Source organism: Zophobas morio, unplaced genomic scaffold (assembly GCF_036711695.1).
Source record: "Zophobas morio isolate AGI-343-1 ecotype UQ-CSIRO unplaced genomic scaffold, CSIRO_AGI_Zmor_V1 ptg000004l, whole genome shotgun sequence".
Taxonomy (NCBI): Eukaryota; Metazoa; Arthropoda; class Insecta; order Coleoptera; family Tenebrionidae; genus Zophobas; species Zophobas morio.
The window spans coordinates 10,924,591-10,950,588 of NW_026972109.1; the positions used below are offsets into that span (position 1 = coordinate 10,924,591).

At 32.9% G+C, this 25,998-nt stretch overlaps 3 protein-coding genes across 3 annotated transcripts; 2 read left to right on the forward strand and 1 right to left on the reverse strand.

Moving 5' to 3' along the window:
* Window positions 1-15: 15 nt before the first annotated feature.
* LOC135141319 (protein bride of sevenless) lies at window positions 16-7,371 on the forward strand. The gene is made up of 4 exons (XM_064072308.1): window positions 16-772; window positions 4,935-5,071; window positions 5,118-6,403; window positions 6,627-7,371. The coding sequence occupies exons 1-4, from the start codon at window positions 207-209 to the stop codon at window positions 6,798-6,800; spliced, it is 2,163 nt and encodes a 720-aa protein (XP_063928378.1). The 5' UTR covers window positions 16-206; the 3' UTR covers window positions 6,801-7,371.
* Window positions 6,819-9,971, forward strand: LOC135141325 (synaptic vesicular amine transporter-like). Its single transcript, XM_064072321.1, has 6 exons — window positions 6,819-7,655; window positions 7,707-7,967; window positions 8,015-8,278; window positions 8,321-8,587; window positions 8,633-8,997; window positions 9,049-9,971. Exons 1-6 carry the CDS (start codon window positions 7,556-7,558, stop codon window positions 9,142-9,144), a joined length of 1,353 nt encoding a protein of 450 aa, XP_063928391.1. The 5' UTR covers window positions 6,819-7,555; the 3' UTR covers window positions 9,145-9,971.
* Window positions 9,972-14,662: 4,691 nt separating this feature from the next.
* Window positions 14,663-25,965, reverse strand: LOC135141380 (doublesex- and mab-3-related transcription factor A2-like). The gene is made up of 2 exons (XM_064072440.1): window positions 25,512-25,965; window positions 14,663-15,361 (listed from the first exon to the last, which is right to left on the reverse strand). Exons 1-2 carry the CDS (start codon window positions 25,674-25,676, stop codon window positions 14,771-14,773), a joined length of 756 nt encoding a protein of 251 aa, XP_063928510.1. The 5' UTR covers window positions 25,677-25,965; the 3' UTR covers window positions 14,663-14,770.
* Window positions 25,966-25,998: the final 33 nt, after the last annotated feature.

The window sequence follows — 25,998 nt, forward strand, 5'->3', positions numbered from 1 at the left end:
AGTTTGTATCGATTCGTTGCTAAGCAAATTATTTCTGAGTCACACAGTGGGGTTGTGGATGGGCTCGAGCAAGGTCCTCTATTTTGTCCAAACATTAAAAATAAAAACAAGAAATTGTGCATTGATGCGTTTGACGGAACCGGAAAACGCTCGTGGGCCATTGTATTTGAGTTTCATGAGCGTACGTGAAAATAGGTGCCAGTGCAATGAGGGCCTTTTATTCGATCGTACTCATTCTCACGAATTTCGGTGCAATAAAGTTAGACGGGGTTAAAGAAGTTCGGAGAAGGGACGGGGACGTGAACGTAGCGGTTATTTTACGTAACGAATGCAACAGCACGGATCTCCTTACGGAGTTTGAACATTCTATGGTGGATTCGGTAATATGGACCATACACCAGCTCAACTCTTCCGATGTTGTGCCAGGACTGAGTTTTGGAATGACCATTTACAAGACGTGTAACGAGGATGAAGAATACGCCACGATTTTTGACTTGTTTCAGAAAAAAAAGGAAGAATTTTTGCTGGGTTTGGTCACCACGTCGCGTTTTTCCTCGAAAGTTCAAAAGTTTTGTGACGTATTGGATTTAAGTGTTATGCAAACGGTTAAGTGCGCTTTACCGCTAGTTAAGGCTTCGGTTGCGTTACTAAGGGCTCTAAATTGGGTGGAAAATGTTACGGTGGTTGCACAAGACGAAGTTGTTTTAGACGAATTTTTAAAAGTTTCTCGAAAGGAATGGATTTGTGTCAATGAGTATTTTCTCGCTGCCAAGTAAGTAAATACACGTGTTACTATTATTCACGTAACGGCAGATGTTCATTCACTAATGGATGTATTTTTTGTTCGATTTAAAGAGATATGCGGTTTCCGTGTTACGAAGTTTTTATTGACAACAGAAAAAAATGCCATAAAATTAAACACAAGACTGTCTTAAGTAGTGAATTATATAATTATATTTAAAATTTAAAAGCTTCTTCGTCTTCTTTCTTCCATTTTTAAGCACATAACAAAGGTGTCATTAATCTTTCTCATATTGATCCAGATTATTTTAAAAATAATTGTCTATAGGAGGGTAAACTAAAATGGAAAAGTTGCGAGAAAAATACTATATTTTTTAATAATTAAATTACGGATATATTCTAGTACATTACTTATAATATAATGAAATATGCGTTGCTGTTATAAATAAAGCAAAAACACAAATATTTACAAGTTTTACAGTTCCCCTATACAGACAGTGAAATTTTTGTATGTAGTGTTTGTCACTGTCAACTAACTGGGAATACCAGTGCGTAGTACGAATATACATGACACATGACTCTGTATTTATCAGAAACCACCTAAACCTACTACACAAATTCAAATTTTAATGTAATGTTTCGTTTTTGGTTTTATCACATTTTGTCCCACATTCCCCTATTAAAAGTTTTTATTACACTTGTAGATATTAAATTCGTGAGGATGTAGCAAATAAAATTTGAATGTTTATTACTCTGAAATCTACTCGAGTAGGCCGAATGATGCAACAACTACTTCGAAAAATAAAAAAAGATGAAGGTCAATAAAAAATGCACCTTAGAGATAAAATATTGATACCATTAAGATAAAAATCTTATTTTTTTTTCATTTAAAAACTATATACGTAAACACCCTGCTTAGGAAAAAGTCAACTTTAATAAAGGGGTGTCTGGAAAATGGTGGATTAACTCTCCTCTACGTTTTTAACAATCAACTGGTGAGGCTGGGAAAAATAGTAAAAAAATTTCTTCTCACATTTTTGTGGACTTATAATGATTTTAAAATTGGTTCTTTTGCTACGTTCGTTAATATTTATCTCGTCCATGACCATGCTTAATTACCATTTTAGTTAGAATGTACAAAGATATCGTTGTGTTGTTTTTGTAATAATTTGATAAAATTCCATTTGACAACAATGTTTGCCTGATAAAAAGCGAGGTACAAATCAGCAAATATCGAGTAAGCAGTTAAAAATGTTTGACGTATCAAAAATTCTCAAAGTTTTCAAATCCCTGCGTTTAAAATGTTTGCAGTTAATTTTAGGTCCCCTGGTGTTGTATTTTCGGGTCAATTTAAAGGAATCTGATGTTTTGTTGCTGGATGAACTTGAAATGTGTCATTTGCCAAAATCGGTCTTGTTTTAGAAGGTCGTAGCCCCGCCCACCCACCCTCTCTTCTCTTAGAGGGTATGTCATCTGCCAAAATCAGTCTTATCTTATCAGATACTAGAACCACCCGCCCGCCGTTTTCTCATTCTAACGATTTTATTTTTGTTCAGTATAATTTTAATTTCCATTTTTCATTTGGAGCAGATAAAAAGGATCACTGAAATGCCGGCAGGGTGGGTGAGTGGGACTAATCAGTCTTAACACGTACTAGCCCCGCCCACCCACCCTCTCTTTTCTTAGAAGGTCTCTCATTTGCCAAAATCAGTCTTAGTTTAACAGTTACTAGCCCCACCCACCCACCCTTTCCTTTCTTAGAAGGTATGTCATTTGCCAAAATCAGTCTTATCTTAGCAGGTACTATGCAGGTGGGGTGGGTGGGCGAGGTTAATCAGTCCTGACACGTAGGCGGGGTGGATGGGCGGGGTTAATCAGTCCTAACACGTACTAGCCCTGCCCACCAACCTTCTCTTTTCTTGGAGGGTATCTCATTTGCCAAAATCGGTCTTATTTTAGCAGTTACTAACCCCGCCCACCCACCCTTTCCTTTCTTAGAAGGTATGTCATTTGCCAAAATCAGTCTTATCTTAGCAGGTACTAGACCCATCCGTCCGCGCTGTTCTCATTCTAACGATTTTATTTTTGTTCAGAATAAGATCCATTTTTCATTTGGAGCAGATAAAATGGATCCCTGAAATGCAGGAGGGATAAGTGAGCGAGGTTAATCAGTCCTAACACGTAGGCGGGGTGGATGGGCGGGGTTAATCAGTCCTAACACGTACTAGCCCTGCCCACCCACCTTCTCTTTTCTTGGAGAGTATCTCATTTGCCAAAATCGGTTTTATTTTAGCAGTTACTAGCCCCACCCACCCACCCTTTCTTTTCTTAGAAGGTATGTCATTTGCCAAAATCAGTCTTATCTTAGCAGGTTCTAGACCCATCCGTCCGCGCTGTTCTCATTCTAACGATTTTATTTTTGTTCAGAATAAGATCCATCTTTCATTTGGTGTAGATAAAATGGATCCCTGAAATGCAGGAGGGGTGGGTAGGCGGGGTTAATCAGTCCTGACACGTAGGAGGGAAGGGTAGGCGGGGTTAATCTGTCCTAACACATACTAACCCCGCCCACCCACCCTCTCTTTTCTTGGAGGGTATTTCATTTGCCAAAATCGATCTTATTTTAGCAGTTACTAACCCCGCCCACCCACCTTTTCCTTTCTTAGAAGGTATGTCATTTGCCAAAATCAGTCTTATCTTAGCAGGTACTAGACCCATCCGCCCGCGCTGTTCCCATTCTAACGATTTTATTTTTGTTCAGAATAAGATCCATCTTTCATTTGGTGCAGATAAAAGGTATCACTGAAATGCAGGTGGGGTGGGTGGGCGGGGTTAATCAGTCCTAGCACGTAGGCGAAGTGGATGGGCGGGGTTAATCAGTCCTAACACGTACTAGCCCTGCCCACCAACCTTCTCTTTTCTTGGAGGATATCTCATTTGCCAAAATCGATCTTATTTTAGCAGTTACTAACCGCGCCCACCCACCCTTTCCTTTCTTAGAAGGTATGTCATTTGCCAAAATCAGTCTTATCTTAGCAGGTACTAGACCTATCCGTCCGCGCTGTTCTCATTCTAACGATTTTATTTTTGTTCAGAATAAGATCCATTTTTCATTTGGAGCAGATAGAATGGATCCCTGAAATGCAGGAGGGGTGGGTGGGGGGGGTTAATCAGTTCTAACACGTAGGCGAGGAGGGTGGGCGGGGCTAATCAGTCCTAACACTAACTAACCCCGCCCACCCACCCTCTCTTTTCTTGGAAGGTATTTCATTTGCCAAAATGTGTCTTATCTTAGTAGCTATTAGCCCCGCCCACCCGCCCTGTTTTCTTGCAAGATATGTCATTTGCCAAATAAGTTTTATCTTAGACTAGAGTTTCCACAAAATGATCAAAATTTGGAAACATTACGAGTTTTCTTATATGCACAAGGCAGGAATTTTGGACATCTTCTCTAGTGTTTAGTTGGTTATGCTTTAATGGATTTTTCTTTTGTTGGTTTTGTTTTTGTTTATAGTTTATCTTATTAAATGTTTTTTGCCGGTTTCTGTCTGTTAAATGGCTGTTTACGTTTATAAAGTTTGGCTGGTAGGAAAGCCATAACTGTATCCTGTATGTAAAATCAGTAGGGTAAAAAATATTTTTTTGAATAAACAACTAAAAGTAACTACGACACCCAAATATATCATGCAGACGTGATCAACCAAATTTATCGATTTTTGAATTAATTTTTTAATTATTGGATTTAAATGGGCAGAAACCGATAAAATCTTGAACACACCACGAATGTAAACGATGCCATACTTTCTTTACATCCTAGGTATGTTAATAGCTATTTTTTGTTTATTTATTAATGAAAAATAACAATTTGTTTTATTAATAATAATGCACAACGATTAATGACTATTGTTTTTATGGTTATTATCCTAAAAAAAATAAAAAATAAAAGGAGATTTCACTCACCATCGCTACAAAGAAATCAGAAAGTAAACCAGAGGTATTCACGCATTAGGTGTGTGCTTTGTTACCAATTTTACTTTTATAAAATTACGTTTTTTTCTTAATCTACATCATAAAAAATTTTTTGATTATTTTTTTTGAAACCCCATACATAACGTACTGAAGAGTAATCCATCATTTTCCAGACACCCGGTATGTACCCAAATTAATTTAAAGCTCCAACCACATTTTTTCAGTTCTAACAAACTATCAAGAAATGTGTCATCAGAATACTTTGTAATTTTCGGCACCCACGACTTCATTGCAACCGTTGCCAAAAATTTTGACATCACCAACGCAATCGTGGTCCCAACCGATGACGCAATATTAAACGGTAATTATCAAATTTTTCATTAAATCCACTAACAACATTGTTTTAGATTTACCGGAAAACACCTACATCATAAGCGCTCACTCCGCTCACAATTTTGACCACCAAGAGCAACACTACTACACTCTTACCCCCCAACTGTTTGAAATCGCCACCCCATTGGTAACCTACGCGCAAAGTCTGAAACAAGCTCTCAACAACTGTACCCACTCCAACTACAAACTGTGTCTCAAAAATTTCGGAAAAGCGCGCCCATTCATGTTGGAACCATCTCAAATTATCGATTTGCTCAAAATTGAAACATCCAGTATTAACTATTACATCTACAAGTCTGACAATGCCTCACTCCTTCGTACCAAACTCTTCGTCTATAATTTCTTCAGTGATAATTTAACTCAGTTGTCTTCGTTTGATTTCGACAATAACACGTCTAGCTACACATGCATGTCTCAAGAGGGAGGTTGCCAGAAGCAGTGCAAAAATTTCGACTTTCGTAGCAACTTCAAGTTTGCACCCGAAGACTGTGAAATGACTATACGAACAGAGAGTTGGGTTTTTGCTTTCTTGTCTTTATCCTTACTCGGGGTTTTACTTTGCATAGCTATTTTAATCTTCCTTCTTGTATCAATCTGTCGCAGGAACGTCCTGGAAGGTAACCCCATGTTGTCAATACTCCTTTTAATCACTGTGATGTTGATGTATTGCTCAATCCTTCCGCTATCACTCGAAGGGGACAAAAGTTCCAAAAATTCGATTTGTGTAGCTAGAGCTTTAGCCATAACTCTGAGCTTTGCGGCAGCTTTTTCCCTAATCTTGAGTCGAAGCATTCTTCTGGCTACAGCTTCGAAAGAAATAGGTTTTATGTCGCACGTCGCAGGTCCTGTTCAGTCTTTCCTCTGTCTATTTATTTTTGGTGTACAAGCAGCTCTTAGCTTCCAGGTAGTTAACCGTTGTAACGACATCTTCAAAGGACACTCTTTCATCTATCTTCTTTCATATAACGTGATGCTCCTGCTCCTTCTTCTCTGTCTCTCTCCTCTTATCATCAAATGCCAAAGAAACTATAAAGAAGGAAAGTACTTTACATTCGCCGTTATAACAATTTCGTTTTTGTGGTGCATCTGGTTACCATCTTACGCATTTTTGGGTAAACAATACAAGGACTCGGTTCTTTGTTTTGGTCTTATTTCCACAGCAAGTGCTCTTTTGGGTACCATTTTCATCCCTCGGACTTATCTAATGACTATTGCCGCAGCCCGCGATAAAATGACAAGTGCTTTACCATCTCTGGCAGCCACTACCAGCGCCATGGACATCTACAGAGCCGGAACTCAGGTATAATTGTCATTGTTTTGTTACCAACAGCCGTGAGTTATTGAAGTATTTACGCACATTACAGATTAATTATCAGCCTGCTGAAGCTTCCGTTCTAAACGAAACCGGTCTTTCATTTTTCCATTTGTTCTAAGATTGTTCCCATACCGCATCAGCTATCATTACTAGCTTTCACGCAAAACGGGACTTGACACACTCTACTGAACTTTCTTTATTTTTCTAGCCTGTGTACGACTGTGTCAATGTGGCCGCGATTAATGCCGTCACCGTCGCCAGGGCCGGACTCACGACAATGCAACAGCCCGATTTGTACTCTTGCCCGCATTTGCCCGAAGATGACGATTTCGACGCACGCTGCGATTCGCCCGTTCATGATGATAAAGTGACAAGGTTTTAGAGGTCACTGTATTGTTGCGAGATGAAATCATTTATTTGCACAATAATGTGAAAAGTAGAAGGCCGGATGTTTTTTTTTATGTAAAGCGAAGTTTGCATTGTTTCCGCAAATAGTGGGCACGGATCAGATAAGGAGTTCATTCAATTTTAACGGACGTGTGGCGTTAATAAATCGGAGTTGTTAATATAAAAATAGGGTTGATTGTAGGCTAGTTACGTAGAAGTGCTAATGAACTGTTAGATTTGCACAAGTGTGCAAAGTGTTACAGGTAGTGGTAGTAGCTATTGTTGTGATGACCGAGATTTAACATCATGCATCTGATAGATTTGTTCAATACTCGAGCGATTGGCTTGTGGTTTATTAAGGACGAGGCTAACGGAAGTTCTAGAAGTGCGTGTTCCACAAAAATTGTGACCTTATTTGTGTTTATTTAGCACTTCGAAAATCCCTTAGCGCCGTCACTGATTCTTCTAGTTTTAGTAAAGAGTCGCCTTATCTCCCCCTGCCCACATAACTTATTGTAATTTATTTGTCGCTCTCTTGTACTAGTCAATAAATTTTTTACCTCCAACCCTGTGTATAAAATCTTGAGTGGGTCTGGCTAAAGATGATAACAACGTTAGCACCGCAAACAACCGAAGCGTTAAATTTCTCATTGAAAACCACTTTATACGATTTCCCGGTAACCTTTACGACAGATGCTCCACTATTAACATCCCCTGGAAAATTCAGTCTCACCTCGGACTTCCCCAGCGATGCAACTCCTAATACAGTCTCTCCGCAACTCAAACCTTTCCTTGTTTCTCATAATATATTTATCGTTTTTCTTGGATAATGTGCTTCTTACTGTAGTCGGTAAGTTATTACCCTTATTAATCAATACTGTGACTACCAACAATATTTCAGTTCCAATAATCCCCGATTACTTATTCTCAAACCAAAATATCGACAATCATGACAATTCTAGATTGGGTCCTAAGACTTTAAGCCCTTTGCAGGAGAAGTTCGAAACTTTGGAAAATGATAACGGACCTTTGGGTGCCCTTCTAGCTTCCAAAGCGTTCGTCCAGTTGGCGTTCACCCCTTTCATGGGTTATTTGACCGAAATAATGGGTTGCTGCATCCCTTTGTTACTGGGTTCTTGCAATATGCTTCTAGCTACATTTTGTATGTTATTTTTCACCAATTTATGTCGCGTAACTGGACAATTGTAGTGTTCGCTTATGGAAATTCATACGGAATTTTGGTCCTAGCGAGAGCCCTTCATGGTAGCTCTTCGGCTGCCATAGCCGTAAGCGGAATGTCGATCCTAGCGAAAAACGTTTCCCAAAACATGAGGGCAAAAATAATGCCCTTGGCATTCGGTGGTATCGCTTTGGGTGTCCTAATTGGATACCCACTCGGAGGAGCCGCCTACCAACTTCTCGGAAAACCAGCGCCTTTTCTAATAATTGCCTTCTTGATTTGTGTCAGTATAGGTAAGTTTGAATATTTACAAACGTCAAACAACGATTGATTAGTTCTTCAACTCTGGTACATCGATGACAAGAGCAACGAAACAACAATTGACGAAATCAAGTGTGGGCAATTTTTGAGTTTGTTGAACGACAAGCAACTGATGGTTACCACTTTTACTATTTGTATTTGTACATCCACGATGGCTATTTTGGAACCTTGTGTACCCATGTGGTTGTTGGCCCATTTAAACCCACCGCCTTCGCGGTGGCAACTGGGTGCTGTTTTTATTCCAGACAGTGTTGGATATTTCATTGGTTCACATTGTGCAGGTACGTACTCGGAATTTGAAATCGAAGCAATAAATAAGTTTCTAGGTTTACTACCCATGGCATCGTGGAGAGTAGCTTTTAGCGCTTTAGTTCTTGCCGGACTGAGCTGTTGTGCTCTTCCTTTAGCTAGCACTTTATCGCAATTGTCGTTGCCACATTTCGGACTTGGTTTAAGCGTGGGGGCTGTGGATGCCGCTTTAGTCCCTTTTTTGGCCAATCTAGTAGACAAGAAAGGAAGCAACCAGTACGGACCTGTCTACGCCCTCCAGCAAGTCTTCGTGAGTTTGGCTTATGCTTTTGGACCACTCTTAGGTGGACAAGCTGTCCACATTTTTGGTTTTCCGTGGCTAATGAGAGTGATGGGGTTTATGAATTTGTTGTTTTGCCCACTGTTGCTTGAGCTGGAGAAGGTATGTTCCAAATAATAGTAAAAGTACGTCCTTTTGAATTACCCATTTCAGGATCACAGTTCTGTCCTTCTAGATGATACCAAAACCCCTCGATCTTACTCAACTTTGGACAACACTTACTCTTCGCTCGACGAAGAGGCAAATTAAAACTGAATGTACGACTCGCTGTGTTGTGTTTGTTCTTTACTTTTTTCGTGCTATCATAATTCGGATTTATTCGCACAATTTATTCCCTAAGAGTTGAAAATCTGATGTAATAAAGTGGTTGTGTTTGAGTAAGGGTTTGCTTATTTCCCGAGTGGCGTTCGCTAACTTCATTACAGTAACACACCACCCGGCTAACTCGATCTTTTTGTTTGGCTTGTAAGTTAAGAAGGATGTTCTCGTGTTTATTTGCCATTTACCTCCATCTGCGACGAATACAATACTGACACGCTTTCGGAATTAATAAAAGTTGACTGTTTCGAGGGAACGGAGAGGTTTTATTTTGTTTGGTAAAGTGTATGTAGCAATTTGTTGCCTGATTAGGACGAAAATATTCGCTTAATTTTTTGTAATAACGTAGGTCTTTGATGGTATTTACAGTTCATTGTATGTAGTTTTGTAGTGAACTAGTTATGGTAGTAATTGTATACTTACGCTAATATCACACGAACGGTGCCAGTAAATAATGTGGTAATAAGTTCTCATTTTGTAGCACTAATAGACATAGTTAACAATATTTTTGCTCTGAAAGTTTGCAAAAACAAGGCAAAACGACGACCTCTTCGTGAAACTAGGACGTAACTACCGCAACAATTTTTATCTTGGTGGTTTGTAATGTTATGGCAATTATATTATTCCTGCGGATGCAATTTTCATTGAAAAACTAAATCTGATTCTAAGAAATTTACGACATTACAAGGAATTTTTGTAACTTTGTAACTCAATGACATTAATGATGGTTTTTGGAATTACTTATACAGGGTAGCTCTAAAAAATAATCAATGAGGCAATACATTGTATTAATTAAATCGAGAACGACTCACTCCACAAAATTTTGTTATGGAAAAACTAACTTGAAGCTTTAGATTTAGTTTAAAATTAGATACATATCTTGATTTCAACTTATAAGGGTTAACAAAATAAAATTCAAAAAATCTGGATTTATTTATCTTTGGCCAATTTTTTGTATCACAATTTTTTGTTTTTTCATTTTTGAATGTTTCGATTTTCATAATTTTTCGTGTTAACTTTAATTTTTTCAATTCTTGAATTTGCCCACTCCAAATTTTTCAATTTTTCGTTCCTTGAACTTTTCGATTTGAAATTTTTAAATTTTTTGATATTACGGTTTTTCATTTGTGGATTTTTCGTTTCCTCAATTTTTCAGATTCTTGTTTTTAGTTTTTATTTTCCCGATTTTTTAATTTTCATTTTCTCCATTTTATATTACAATTTTTCGATTCTTCGTTTCCTTTATTTTTGCAACGTTTCTTTCGATTTTATAATTTTTCGTTTATTGAATTCCAATTTTTTAATTTTTCTATTTTGAATTTTTTAATTTTCCGATTTATTTAATTTTCAATATGTATTTCGATTTTACAATATTTTGTTTTTCGATTTTGCACTTTTTCAATTTTTAAATTTCTCAATCTTTAATCTTTCGGTTTTTCAATTTTTTTGTTTCTTCAATTTTTCAATTTCTTGATTTAGAATTTGTAGATTTTCAGTCTTCATCTTGTACTTTTTCGTTTTTCATTTTTGATTTTTGAATTTTTACAACTTTACAAGTTCTCCATTTTTTGAATCGAAAAGTTGAAAGATCGAAAAATTGAAAACTGAAAAAATGCACATCGAAAATTGAAAAATTTCACACTGAAAAAAGAAAAAGAAAAGTCATAAAATGGGAACATTGAAAAAACGAGAAATAAAAAAATTAAGAAAATAAAAACCAAAACGACAAACTATAAATCACAAAACTAAAGGAATGAAAATTTGAAAACTCGTGAAATTGCAAATCGAAAAATTACAATACCTAAAAATTAAAACATCCAAAAAGTTGGAAAATTGGATCACTGAAAGATTTAAAAATAAAAACTCAAAGAGATACATGTCGTAAAACTGAAAAAATAAAAAAAAAAATAAAAATTGAAAAAAGAAATAATTGAAAAAATTGAAATTGAGAAAACAAAGAATTACTCGTATAAAAACCGAAACCAAAAGTTGCAAATCGAAAATTTGAAGAAATGAAATGTTAAAGAAAAAAAAATTAAAAAGTTAAAATTGAAAACTGGAGAAATTACAAAATATGAAAATTAAAGAAACAAAAAAAATTTAAAAAAAATCATTTTTCGATTTTTCAACTCATCCATATTTTATTTTCCGATTTCGCGTTTCTTCAATTTTTGAAATCCTTGTTTTTTATTTTCCCATTTTTTTTAATCTTCAGTTTCTCCATTTTATATCACAATTTTGAGTCTTCGATTTTTCAGTTCCTAAATTTTCCAATTTTAAAATTTTTCAATTTTGCAATTTTTGAATTTCTCGATTTTTTGGTTTTCCCGATTTATTTAATTTTCAATATTTCGTCTTTACAAATTTTTTGTTCGATTTTGCACTTTTTCAGTTTTTAAGTTTCTCAATTAATCTCGGTTTTACAATTATAAATTTCTTCAATTTTTTTAGTTGTTGATTTTTAGATTTTTCATTTTGTATTTTTTTCGATTTTTCATTTTTGATTTTTCAATTTTACAATTTTACAATTTCTCCATGTTTTGAATCGAAAAATTGAGAATCGAAAAACTACAAATCGAAAATTGAAAAATCCAAAAATTGAAAAATTTCACACTGAAAAAAGAAAAATTATAAAATCAGAACATTGAAAAAACGAGAAATTAAAAAAATTAAGAAAACAAAAAACCGAAACGAAAATTTGCAAATCGAAAAATTGTAGAAATAAAAAAATTGAAAAATCTAAACATTGAAAAATTAAGAATTGAAAACTGGTGAAATTACAAATCGAAAATTTGTAAAACCTAAAAATTAAAACATCCGAAAGTTAGAAAATTGGAATACTGAAAAATTTAAAAATAAAAAGTCAAAGATTCATGTCGTAAAACTGAACAAACAAAAAATAATAAAGAATTGAAAAATTACAAATTGAAACTAAAACTGAAAAAACAAAAAATTATAAAAACCGAAACCAAAAGTTGCAATTCGAAAATTTCAAGTGAAAAATTGAAAAATTAAAAATTGAAATATCGAAAACTCAAATTCATTTTTCAATTTTTCAACTTCTCTATCTTTTATTTTCCGAATTCTCGTTTTCTGTATATAACAATTTTTCGTTTTTTTATTTCCTTTGTTTTTGCAACGTTTCTTTCGATTTTATATTTTTCCTTTATTCAATTTCTCAAATTTTCAATCTTCGATTCTTTTATTCCTGAATTTTCCTATTTTCAAATTTTTCAATTTTGGAATTTTTAAATAATTTCTCGATAATCTGATTTCCCATTTTTTGCATTTTCAAATTTTCGCCTTTACATTTTTTTTTTTTGATTTTGCACTTTTCAATTTTTAATCTTTCGGTTTTTCAATTGTTCATTTCTAACCTACTAAAAATTAAAACATCCAAAAGTTGGAAAATTGGAACACTGAAAAATTTAAAAATAAAAACTCATATATTCATGTCGTAAAACTCAACAAACAAAAATTGAAAAATTACTAATCGAAACTGAAACTGAAACTAAAAAATAAAAAAATTATAAAAGCCGAGACCAAAAACTGCTATTCGAAAATTTGAAGAAATGAAAACTTCAAGAAAAAATAAATGAAAAATTAAAACTTGAAAACTGGAGAAATTTTAAATCGAGAAATTGCAAAATCTAAAAATTGACGAACCAAAAAAAAAGAAAAATTGAAAAATTGAAGAAACGAAAAAACAAAAAATTATGATAGACATATTGAAAATTCCAATATTTGAATAAATAAAGAAAATGAAAAACCAAAGTGAAAAACTGCAAATCGAAAAATTGAAAAATCAAAAACTCAAATTCATTTTTCGATTCTTCAACATCTCTGTTTTTTGTTTTTCGATTTTTCGTTTTCTCAATTTTTCAAATTCTTGCTTTTGTTTTTAGTTTTCCCAATTTTTTAATTTTCGTTTTCTCCATTTTATATCACAATTTTTCGTTTTTCCATTTCCTTTGTTTTTGCAATGTTTCTTTCGATTTTATAATTTTTCGTTTATTCAATTCCTCAAATTTTCAACCTTCGATTTTTCAATTCCTAAATTTTCCTATTTTTAAATTTCCCAATTTTGCAATTTTTGAATTTCTCGATTATCTGGTTTTCCAATTTATTTAATTTTCACTTTTTCGGCTTTACAATTTTTTTTTCGATTTTGCACTTTTCAATTTTTAATCTTTCGGTTTTTCAATTATTCATTTCTGCTTCTTGATTTTTAGATTTTTACAAGTTTTTCGGTTTTTCATTTTTGACTTTTCAATTTTACAATTTCTCTATTTTTTGAATCGAAAAGTTGAAAGATCGAAAAATTGTGAACCGAAAAACTGCAAATCGAAAATTGAAAAATCCAGAAATTGAAAAATTTACCACTGAAAAAAGAAAAATTATAAAATCGGAAAATTGAAAAAACGAGAAAGTTTAAAAATTAGAAAAAAAAAACCGAAACGGAAAGTTACAAACCGAAAAACTGAAGAAATGGAAAATTGAAAAATCTAAAAATTGAAAAATTAAAAATTGGAAGCACGTTAAATTGCAAATCGAAAAATTGTAAAACCTAAAAAATTAAAACATCCGAAAGTTTTAAAATTAGAACACTGATAAAGTGAAAAATAAAAACTGAAATGGATACAGGCCGTGAAATTTAAAAAACATAAGAAAATGAAAAATAGAAAAAAATACATATCGAAAAATTGAAGAAACAGATAATTGAAGAAACTGAAATTAAAAAAACAAAAAATTATACAATCGAAAAATCTAAATATTGTAATTAACAAAATAAAAACCTAAATCAAAAGTTGCAAATAGACAATTTGAAAATTGAAAACTGGAGACATTATAAATCGCAAAATTTTTTTATAATTTTTAAAAGAAGCAGGATTTATAGGGTTGCACTTCAGGGGCGAGGGAAGTTCTGTAGAAATATCCCTCAATCATTTTTTTTTGTCATACTATTAATTAAATTCAACAACATGTCGTAATAAAAAATCTTTGTTGCAGAATACATTTTAAAAACCAACAAAAAATCCCGTGACGTCCTTAAATTTCCGGAATGGACAAAAAAAGTTTAATTAATGTCTATAATCACTAAATAATGTGTGTTGTTATGTGGTTATGTGAGATAAACTGTAAGTATAATTTGTTGGTAAAAATTATTTTGAGAAAACTTTCCCTTGCCTGAAACACAACCCGAGAGTCCCGTTTTCTCGATAAATTATTATAAAAATTGACTTAGAAATTTTATTTTTAACGAAACATCCGTGTATGTATTAAAATAAAAAATATTACATTTCCAGAACAATACTTGACACATTTTAATTAGGAAATACTTAGCAAAATTTTAAAATGACTTCATCAAATTTTCGGTAGAGATAAATAAATAAATTTATCGTGTTCACGATGATAGGAATGCATAAGGATCCCTTGATTAAAAAAGTCGTTTTAATTTCATCAACTTTTTACTAACACACTGATACATAAAAGTAAATATAAAACTACAACACAGCTACTTTATAAATATTCGATCCTATTAAATTGCACAGAAAACCTATTGCCTAGGCTCTAACCTACCATACAAAGTATGCTTGCACTGCTCGCACTCACAAAACCCTGGCACATAAACAGGACTAGGTAAAACAGGTTGTGGGTTAAACAGCGGTAAAAACGGGTACAAACTGTGCATAAACACCTTACTCCCCGAAATCATAGGAAGCGGACTCTGATGAGTCATTGCATAAGGTTTAGCTTTCGCATTGCCCACAGGTTTAAAAGCTGAACTATTCTCTTCTTTACTATCACTCTCCGACTCCGTAGAAGACCCAGCTTTGGCATTATTCAAATTAAAGTGTTCAATAGCTTTCAAAAGATCGTGGTTGCAGCGCTTCAACACCAACTCCAAAACCGACCTTTTCTTATTCGGGAAGAGCTTACTGAGCATATCTATAGAAGCCGGACTGACTAGCACCTCGTCTGGTTGCTCTTGACTAACACTTTGTTTGTCTTCGTCAGGCTCGGGAGACGTCACTTGCATACCGTAGATTCTTCCAGGAGGGAGATAGTCGTACGTGGTGCCATTTTCCGCCGAGGCTAAGTGAAGGGCGATTGCGTCTTCTGCTGCCTGTTGTCTTTTTAGGGCCACCTGGGAATCGCAGAGGAAAAATAATTTAATTATTGATCGCTGGTGAGGGTTTCGTTGATATCAGATTTGCAATGATTACCAATGAGTGGATGTTTGTTGAAGAGATATACGATACTTGGTTAATGGAATATCGATCAAACACTTCAGTCTGTCACAATATTGAATTACGGTATCATCGGTGGTTTTGTCGTAAATGATGGTGGTAGTTGAGGAGATTGTGGTGTGTTTAGAGGAGGTTTTTATTGATTGGGAAAGGATATTGACACAATTTGGTTTTGAATTTCAAGAGTTATAATAGTGGAGGGCGGTGTTACAAAGAGATGCTACGTTTTGATAAAATACTTATGTTGTTTTAAGCGGCCTTAGATTGCTGATAATCAACTGGATTTTAATAGCTGTGATACGATGCTGGAAAATCGAAATCTATGTACAAGTAATTGTTGTTGATTGAAATACTTCGATGGACAGTCAAAGTCAAGTGGTTACAAAAAAATATATCTACTTTGAGCAGTTAATCTATGATATCTTCTATAAAATATCCTTGACAGAGATAATCGCAAAAATCGTAAACACAATTGTCGGTTTTTTTTTTAATCAAATAGATTCAGTTACAGTTATAGATTTCTTCTAAAAAATTGAACATTTTAAAATTAAACAAATGTGTGCTCCAGATTGTTTCAAAAACCATGTGTGAAACAAATTTTTGGATTAATATTTCAAAAAATGACAAAATATCTGTTATATATTTTTTTTAATTCCAATGATTCATCCAAAAATATATTTTTAATAATGTACATTTGTAATAGGGAAATTAAGTAAATTTTTTTTAATTTATTTTTTGGAGAGATTGTTCATTCAGCGAAGCTAAAGAAAAACTAGCATGTGAAATTTCGCCATTGACGTTTATGACCAACTAGAGCATAAATTTAAAAAATCACATGAATATAAACTTTTAATTTTGAACGTTGAACGTCCATTTAATTTCATCAAATACCAATAATTTTAGTATTCAAAAATAATCCTATGAGCTTTTAAAGAATTATTATACTACTAAAATCACAATTTCAAAATTTATTACATACATTTTTCAACTAAACTTAAATTCAGGAATATCTGTAACGATCTTAATTAAAAAAACTCCAAATTTGGGTTTATTTATAAATTTTTGCTATATTACCACTGTTATTAAAATGCTATCTTTTCAGCATTTTAGTGGAATTTTTCATCACGTATCTTTAGAAATCAATATGTTCATTATTATTTATGGAAATTTTGGTGACTCACTTTGCACCACTGTTTTCAGCCTACAGAGATTTACGCGTTACCCGGGAAACATTGTCAATTTTTCGTTTTTTTTTTGTGGGAAAAGTTTGTGTTGAAGGTGCATCTCATTTTCAACAAAAAAAAAAATCGACAATTTCCACGTAACGAATAAAACTTAATATTTAAATGTTAAGTACCTGCGATAAGATCGATTTTGACAAATGACATTCCTTCTAAGAAAAGCGAGGGTGGGTGGGCGGGGCTAGTACCTGCTAAGATAAGAGTGATTTTAGTAATTACCTATTCACTAAGAAATTTAATTAAATTATTATAATAAAAGACGCTAGAGGTTCTAAAGCACTTTCAAATTCGTTTCAAACAGGAATACCTAGAACCTCAAGATTGTTTTAAATTAAAAAAAAAAGATGTACCAAAATTAACTTAAAAGCAGATCAGGTTAGAATTTTCCAAAAACAGAACACCAAAGTCCTCCAAAATTGTTTTAAATAATTTACAAAAAAAATCTCCATGGGCTCTCATGAATCGTGAAAAATTTTGAAAAAATATAGAAATCTCGAGCCACGAAACCTTGAGAAATTTTAAGAAAACTACAGAAGTAAGTCTTGAGAAATCTAATCACCCTAAGAAATTTGAAGAAATCCTAAGAAATCTTCAGGAAATCTAGAGAAATTTTCAGAGAAATCTCGTAACCTGCAAACTTGAAGAAATCCTGAAAACCCTGAGAAATCCTAAGAAGTGTCGAGAACCTCAAGAATGTCTGGAAGAAATTTTGAGAAATCTCCAAATCTCAAAACCTGAAACCCTGGAAACCTTTAGAAATGTTGAAAAATCCCGAGAAAACTTGAGATATCTTGGAATCTTAAAATTTCGAAATCTGGAAATCTCGAAATTTCGAAATCTCGAAACTTTGAAAAACCTCGAGAAACCGCGAGAAATCTTGAAAAACCTCGAGAAACCGCGACGAATGTCGTAAAATTGAGAAATCATGAGAAATACTGAGCAATTTTGAAAAATATTGAGAAATCTTGAGAAATCGTGAACAACCTTAAGTTATCTTGAGACATTTTGAGAAATCGTAAAAGATTTTCAAAAATATAGTAGTCTCGAACCGGTATACGTAGTAAAAATTTTCATTTTTCAAAACGTTGCCTAAAAATTCTCAAAAAATTCAGAAATGTAGATCTCAATCAAAATCCTGAGAAATCCTGTGAAGTGTCGAGAAATTTCGAGAATGTCTAGAAGAAATCTTGAGAAATTTCGAAATCTCAAAACCTCAAAACCTGGAAACGTCTAGAAATGTTGAGAAATCCTGGGAAATCGTAAAAAATCCCGAGAAAACTTGAGAAATCTTAAAATCTTGAAATTTTGAAATCTGGAAATCTCGGAATTTCGAAATCTCGAAACTTCGAAAAACCTCGAGAAACCGCGACAAATCTCGCGGAATTGAGAAATCTTGAGAAATATTGAGCAATTTTGAGAAATGTTGAGGATATTTCAGAGAAATCTCAGAAAAATGTTGAAAAATATTGAGAAATCTTGAGAAATCGTGAGCACCCTTGAGTTATATTGAGAAATTTTGAAAAATCGTAAAAAATTTTCAAAAATATAGTAATCTCGAACCGGTATACGTTGTTGAAATTTTCATTTTTTAAAAACTCGCGTAAAAATTCTCAAAAAATTCAGAGAGGTAGATCTTAATCAAAATCCTGAGAAATCCTGAGAAGTATCGAGAAACTTCGAGAATGTCTGGAAGAAATCTTGAGAAATTTCGAAATCTCAAAACCTCAAAACCTGTAAACGTCTAGAAATGTTGAGAAATCCTGCGAAATCTTGAGAAATTCTGAGGAATCTTAAAAAAATCCCGAGAAAACTTGAGAAATCTTGGAATCTTGAAATTTTGAAATCTGGAAATCTCGAAACTTCGAAAAACCTCGAGAAACCGCAACAAATATCGCGGAATTGAGAAATCTTGAGAAATATTGAGCAATTTTGAGAAATGTTGAGGATATCTCAGAGAAATCTCCGAAAATTTTTGAAAAATATTGAGAAATCTTGAGAAATCGTGAGCAACCTTAAGTTATCTTGAGACATTTTGAGAAATCGTAAAAGATTTTCAAAAATATAGTAGTCTCGAACCGGTATACGTAGTAAAAATTTTCATTTTTCAAAACGTTGCCTAAAAATTCTCAAAAAATTCAGAAATGTAGATCTCAATCAAGATCCTGAGAAATCCTGTGAAGTGTCGAGAAATTTCGAGAATGTCTGGAAGAAATCTTGAGAAATTTCGAAATCTCAAAACCTCAAAACCTGGAAACGTCTAGAAGTGTTGAGAAATCCTGGGAAATCGTAAAAATCCCTAGAAAACTTGAGAAATCTTAGAATCTTGAAATTTTGAAATCTAGAAATCTCGGAATTTCGAAATCTCGAAACTTTGAAAAACCTCGAAAAACCGCGACAAATCTCGCGGAATTGAGAAATCTTGAGAAATAATGAGCAATTTTGAGAAATGTTGATATCTCAGAGAAATCTTCGAAAAAATTTGAGAAATATTGAGAAATCTTGAGAAATCATGAGCAACCTTGAGTTATATTGAGAAATTTTGAGAAATCGTAAAAAATTTTCAAAAATATAGTAATCTCGAACCGGTATACGTTGTTGAAATTTTCATTTTTCAAAAAGTCGCGTAAAAATTCTCAAAAAATTCAGAGATGTAGATCTCAATCAAAATCCTGAGAAATCCTGAGAAGTATCGAGAAACTTCGAGAATGTCTGGAAGAAATCTTGAGAAATTTCGAAATCTCAAAACCTCAAAACCTGTAAACGTCTAGAAATGTTGAGAAATCCTGCGAAATCTTGAGAAATTCTGAGGAATCTTAAAAAAATCCCGAGAAAACTTGAGAAATCTTGGAATCTTGAAATTTTGAAATCTGGAAATCTCGAAACTTCGAAAAACCTCGAGAAACCGCAACAAATATCGCGGAATTGAGAAATCTTGAGAAATATTGAGCAATTTTGAGAAATGTTGAGGATATCTCAGAGAAATCTCCGAAAATTTTTGAAAAATATTGAGAAATCTTGAGAAATCGTGAGCAACCTTAAGTTATCTTGAGACATTTTGAGAAATCGTAAAAGATTTTCAAAAATATAGTAGTCTCGAACCGGTATACGTAGTAAAAATTTTCATTTTTCAAAACGTTGCCTAAAAATTCTCAAAAAATTCAGAAATGTAGATCTCAATCAAGATCCTGAGAAATCCTGTGAAGTGTCGAGAAATTTCGAGAATGTCTGGAAGAAATCTTGAGAAATTTCGAAATCTCAAAACCTCAAAACCTGGAAACGTCTAGAAGTGTTGAGAAATCCTGGGAAATCGTAAAAATCCCTAGAAAACTTGAGAAATCTTAGAATCTTGAAATTTTGAAATCTAGAAATCTCGGAATTTCGAAATCTCGAAACTTTGAAAAACCTCGAAAAACCGCGACAAATCTCGCGGAATTGAGAAATCTTGAGAAATAATGAGCAATTTTGAGAAATGTTGATATCTCAGAGAAATCTTCGAAAAAATTTGAGAAATATTGAGAAATCTTGAGAAATCATGAGCAACCTTGAGTTATATTGAGAAATTTTGAGAAATCGTAAAAAATTTTCAAAAATATAGTAATCTCGAACCGGTATACGTTGTTGAAATTTTCATTTTTCAAAAAGTCGCGTAAAAATTCTCAAAAAATTCAGAGATGTAGATCTCAATCAAAATCCTGAGAAATCCTGAGAAGTATCGAGAAACTTCGAGAATGTCTGGAAGAAATCTTGAGAAATTTCGAAATCTCAAAACCTCAAAACCTGTAAACGTCTAGAAATGTTGAGAAATCCTGCGAAATCTTGAGAAATTCTGAGGAATCTTAAAAAAATCCCGAGAAAACTTGAGAAATCTTGGAATCTTGAAATTTTGAAATCTGGAAATCTCGAAACTTCGAAAAACCTCGAGAAACCGCAACAAATATCGCGGAATTGAGAAATCTTGAGAAATATTGAGCAATTTTGAGAAATGTTGAGGATATCTCAGAGAAATCTCCGAAAATTTTTGAAAAATATTGAGAAATCTTGAGAAATCGTGAGCAACCTTAAGTTATCTTGAGACATTTTGAGAAATCGTAAAAGATTTTCAAAAATATAGTAGTCTCGAACCGGTATACGTAGTAAAAATTTTCATTTTTCAAAACGTTGCCTAAAAATTCTCAAAAAATTCAGAAATGTAGATCTCAATCAAGATCCTGAGAAATCCTGTGAAGTGTCGAGAAATTTCGAGAATGTCTGGAAGAAATCTTGAGAAATTTCGAAATCTCAAAACCTCAAAACCTGGAAACGTCTAGAAGTGTTGAGAAATCCTGGGAAATCGTAAAAATCCCTAGAAAACTTGAGAAATCTTAGAATCTTGAAATTTTGAAATCTAGAAATCTCGGAATTTCGAAATCTCGAAACTTTGAAAAACCTCGAAAAACCGCGACAAATCTCGCGGAATTGAGAAATCTTGAGAAATAATGAGCAATTTTGAGAAATGTTGATATCTCAGAGAAATCTTCGAAAAAATTTGAGAAATATTGAGAAATCTTGAGAAATCATGAGCAACCTTGAGTTATATTGAGAAATTTTGAGAAATCGTAAAAAATTTTCAAAAATATAGTAATCTCGAACCGGTATACGTTGTTGAAATTTTCATTTTTCAAAAAGTCGCGTAAAAATTCTCAAAAAATTCAGAGATGTAGATCTCAATCAAAATCCTGAGAAATCCTGAGAAGTATCGAGAAACTTCGAGAATGTCTGGAAGAAATCTTGAGAAATTTCGAAATCTCAAAACCACAAAACCTGTAAACGTCTAGAAATGTTGAGAAATCCTGCGAAATCTTGAGAAATTCTGGGGAATCTTAAAAAAATCCCAAGAAAACTTGAGAAATCTTGGAATCTTGAAATTTAGAAATCTGGAAATCTCGAAACTTCGAAAAACCTCGAGAAACCGCAACAAATATCGCGGAATTGAGAAATCTTGAGAAATATTGAGCAATTTTGAGAAATGTTGAGGATATCTCAGAGAAATCTCCGAAAAATTTTGAAAAATATTGAGAAATCTTGAGAAATCGTGAGCAACCTTAAGTTATCTTGAGAAATTTTGAGAAATCGTAAAAGATTTTCAAAATTATAGTAGTCTCGAACCGGTATACGTAGTAAAAATTTTCATTTTTCAAAACGTTGCCTAAAAATTCTCAAAAAATTCAGAAATGTAGATCTCAATCAAAATCCTGAGAAATCCTGTGAAGTGTCGAGAAACTTCGAGAATGTCTGAAGAAATCTTGAGAAATTTCGAAATCTCAAAACCTCAAAACCTGGAAACGTCTAGAAATGTTGAGAAATCCTGAGAATTCTTGAGAAATTCTAGGAAATCTTAAAAAAAAATCCCGATAAAACTTGAGAAATCTTGGGATCTTGAAATTTTGAAATCTGGAAATATCGAAACTTCGAAATCTCGAAACTTAGGAAAATCTCGAGAAATTTTGAAAAACCTCCAGAAACTGCGACAAATGTAAAGTTGAGAAATCATGAGAAATATTGAGCAATTTTGAGAAATCTTAAGGATATCTCGGAGAAATCTCAGAGAAATCTTGAGAAATCATGAGCAACCTTGAGTTATCTTCAGAAATTTTGTGAAATCGTAGTAGTAAAAATTGTCATTTTTCAAAAAGTCGCCTAAAAATTCTCAAAAAATTCAGAGATGTAGATCTCAATCAAAAATATAGAGTGTTTATGGTCACCTACAAATATTTTCGAAATATTCGGTGTGAAATTCGAGTTTTTTTTAATTTCAAAAATGTCGACATTTCAATGGGCAACTCTGGAAAAACGGTTGAATTTATCGAAGAAATGACAGGAAGTAACCTCTGTGTTCCGAAATCTATAAGAAAATGTTTTCAGTTAAATTCCGAAAATGGAACGAAATTTGCAACGCAACCATATCTTTGTACATTCTAACTGAAATGGTAATTAAACATGGTCATGGGCGACAGAAATATTAACTAAAAAATAATATTAAATATTAACTTAAACTAAGCTGAAAACAGTGGTGAAAACCGTGTTCAGAAATATCCATAAATAATAATTGATATATTGAATTTTAAAAATTCATGATGAAAAATTTCAGCAAAACCTACAAAAAAATTGGTGATGGTAAACTGTTCTTAAAAAAACTGCGGCTTTGTTATATTGAGTAAGTTGTAAACAATCTATATTTAAAATTTGATATTAGTAAGCCTGTTAATAACGGAGATATATTATTCTGAAAATGTAATTTGGGGTGTCTATTTTTAAAATATGACTCTAATATCAACTAAATCGTCAAAATGCTTTTAAAATTTTTACCAGAGTACAAAATGAATTTGGCAAAAAGAATCTGCAAGATTTTTGATTTTCTATTTTCGAGTTTATCTGTATATAAAGATGACTGTTAGTATTTTGAAACAATGGAACTGAAAAGAATAACAAATTTTTTTAAATAGAACTGTCAGATTATACAGGGTGATCAGAAAATTACGAATAAAATTACGATGGCACGTAGTTAAGAAGACTCTGAAGAACTCGAAAAAATTGGTGAAAAGAATTCATAACCAAATTTTTTACAATATTTAAGCTTCACAGTTGAAGAATTAACTTCGCAATTCTGATATGTTTTAATGTGACTTTAGTTGACAGTATTATTAAATTATTCATAACTAATTATTTAACTGTCTATTAGACATTCAGTTCATTAAAATAAATAAGAATTACGAAGATAATTCTACAACTTTGAAGATTAATTTTTCGAATTCTTCAGAGCTTCTTAACAACATATCATGAAGCTTATCCGTCATTTTCTGACCACCCTGCATAGCATTTTTTTGTAGAATGGAGTTTTCGAATTTCTTTTCAACAACCCATAAAATTTCGTTGTCATGCAAATTAAATATTGTTAGACAAAAATTAGTAATGTTGATATAGGAAAACTGGATAAAAGTAATAGGTAGAATTTTTTTAATTTCTGTCCTAGTTGGCCATGACGTTTATGTCAACCGTTTCAATTACACTGCTGACGTACGCGTCATAGCCAACTAGAGGATAATTTTAGTATTCGAAAATAATTCTATGAGCTTACTATAGAATTACATATTACACTACTTTAGTGCACACTTTAAAATCACAATGTCAAAATTATTTCAAATCACTTCGTGAAGGTAATATTAGAACACAATTTTGCATTATTAACGAGATGGTAATTTGAATAACTAAGTTAAAGTGTAAAGAGTGTAATTTATCACATACATTTTTCAATTAAACTTAAATTCAGGGACACCTGTTATAATCTTGATTAAAAAAACGCCAAATTTTGGATCTATTTATCAAATCTTTGCTATATTGCCACTGTTATTAAAATGCTCTTTTAAAAATGTTAGACCCGGTTTATAACAGCTATATTAACTTAATCACACGCTTGTTAGATCAAGTGATCAACAAATTCTGATGATGATGTCATTAAATAGTTGATAAAAAATTAACCTTTATTTACCTTATATCTATAAGTGGGCTCTTAAGTATGCAAAATGGGTTATTCTCTGAAAAGTCAATGTTACTCGGTTAGTGAAAAACGATCTACAAAGAAAATATTTTTTGACATATTTGACAATAAATTTTTGAGTTGAACTGCATCTACAATAATACTACTTAATTCGTATTTTTGTCATATTATCTATTATTTAAGAAAATATTAAGTAACTTGCAAAAATTTATTTTTGTATTCATATGCTCGTTTATAACTTGTTTATCAGTATTGTTATTAATAAGAACCGGATTTAAAATTTTACCACACGTGGGTAGATAATCATATTATATAAGTAGTTTCCCTCACTATAACTTGTCGCTAAAAGTCAGTGTATTTTACATAAATTTATCTATTTTAAAAAGTTATCATGTATTTAAGCCTCAATTGAGTTCAGTAGGATGTAAATGTTTTAAAATTATAGGCTTCTTATAATTTAAAATTACAGTCGGGCTACCTACTCAGAGGAAAAAAAACAGACTGTAATCAGTTCTGCATCTCATTAACTTTATGGGACAGATTATTATTAACTTGATTGAAATCTTCTTCTACATATATTCTCTTTTCATCATATTATCTTCTGACAATTTATAGAATTTTTGTTTTTCGTTCATATCAATACTATAGAGACAATATATCAAACGAAAATACTTAGAACTTAGCTTGAAAATTCAAAATCCCAGAAGCATATAGATCAGTATGTTAATGACAGTAGTACAGTTTTTCGTACAGTGTGATAAAATTTCTGTTACTGTCTCATTTAAATCTAGAAAAAAATAAAAAATTTTAAAGTATTTTCTAAACGAAAGCTAGGAGTATAAATATTTAAACGACACGTAACCCATTTTTAGAAGGGACGAACAAGAAAATTTTGATTAACTTAACTGACCTTGAAATTCAGTTAAAAAATTTACAAAAATGTGAAGTTGTATAAGCGTCATGAAAGAATTTCTTGCTTCTAAAATTACTAACCTGAGAGATAACAATTTAAAACACTAAAATGTGATGTAATGTTACATCTTTATTTCATCTTTTTTAAGTTTCCAGGCAACGATTTGACTCTTCTTATCACTGTTTGTTTGAATTAATAACCGACCAAATTATTTCCGCTTATCTTTAAGTGGAGCTGTAATATTTTCTTCCACGTACAAAACTATGCGAAAACACTCAACTTTTATCACGCGATTCATTCAATATTTCGAAAACACATCACACCCACAATCTCTCAAGTACGTTATCCTGTCGTCCTACCTGTGCGGCCATAATCCTCTGCCTCTCCTTAATCAACCCGCATTTCGCACACGAACAATTTTTATAAATACACTGTTTCTTGTGTCCTCGCAACGTCGAAATCATCCCATGATTCCTGCATCTGGCACATTTAGGAACACGAGCTGACCGATTATTCGCCAACATTTCCCCAAACTAGTCAAATTTAAACATTGGTAACTGCAACACCGCCGGATAACAATCTCGATGTAAAAGAATACAAGAATACATAGATACGAGCTGAAGATTTCAGTCATGCCAAAGATACAGCACCATGATACAGCCAATAGGATAAAGCTTTATCCTGCCGAAGTCTACATAGGATGCTGAAAGCACCAATCGCCGCTGAAAGCTACGCCCTATCGACAAGAAAAGCAAAAACTCCCGGCTGAAACATGATTTTCATGAGTTCAGGTGGAGCTTTCGGTGGCTATTTAAGTCGCATTACGCCGATTTTGAAAAAGTGCGG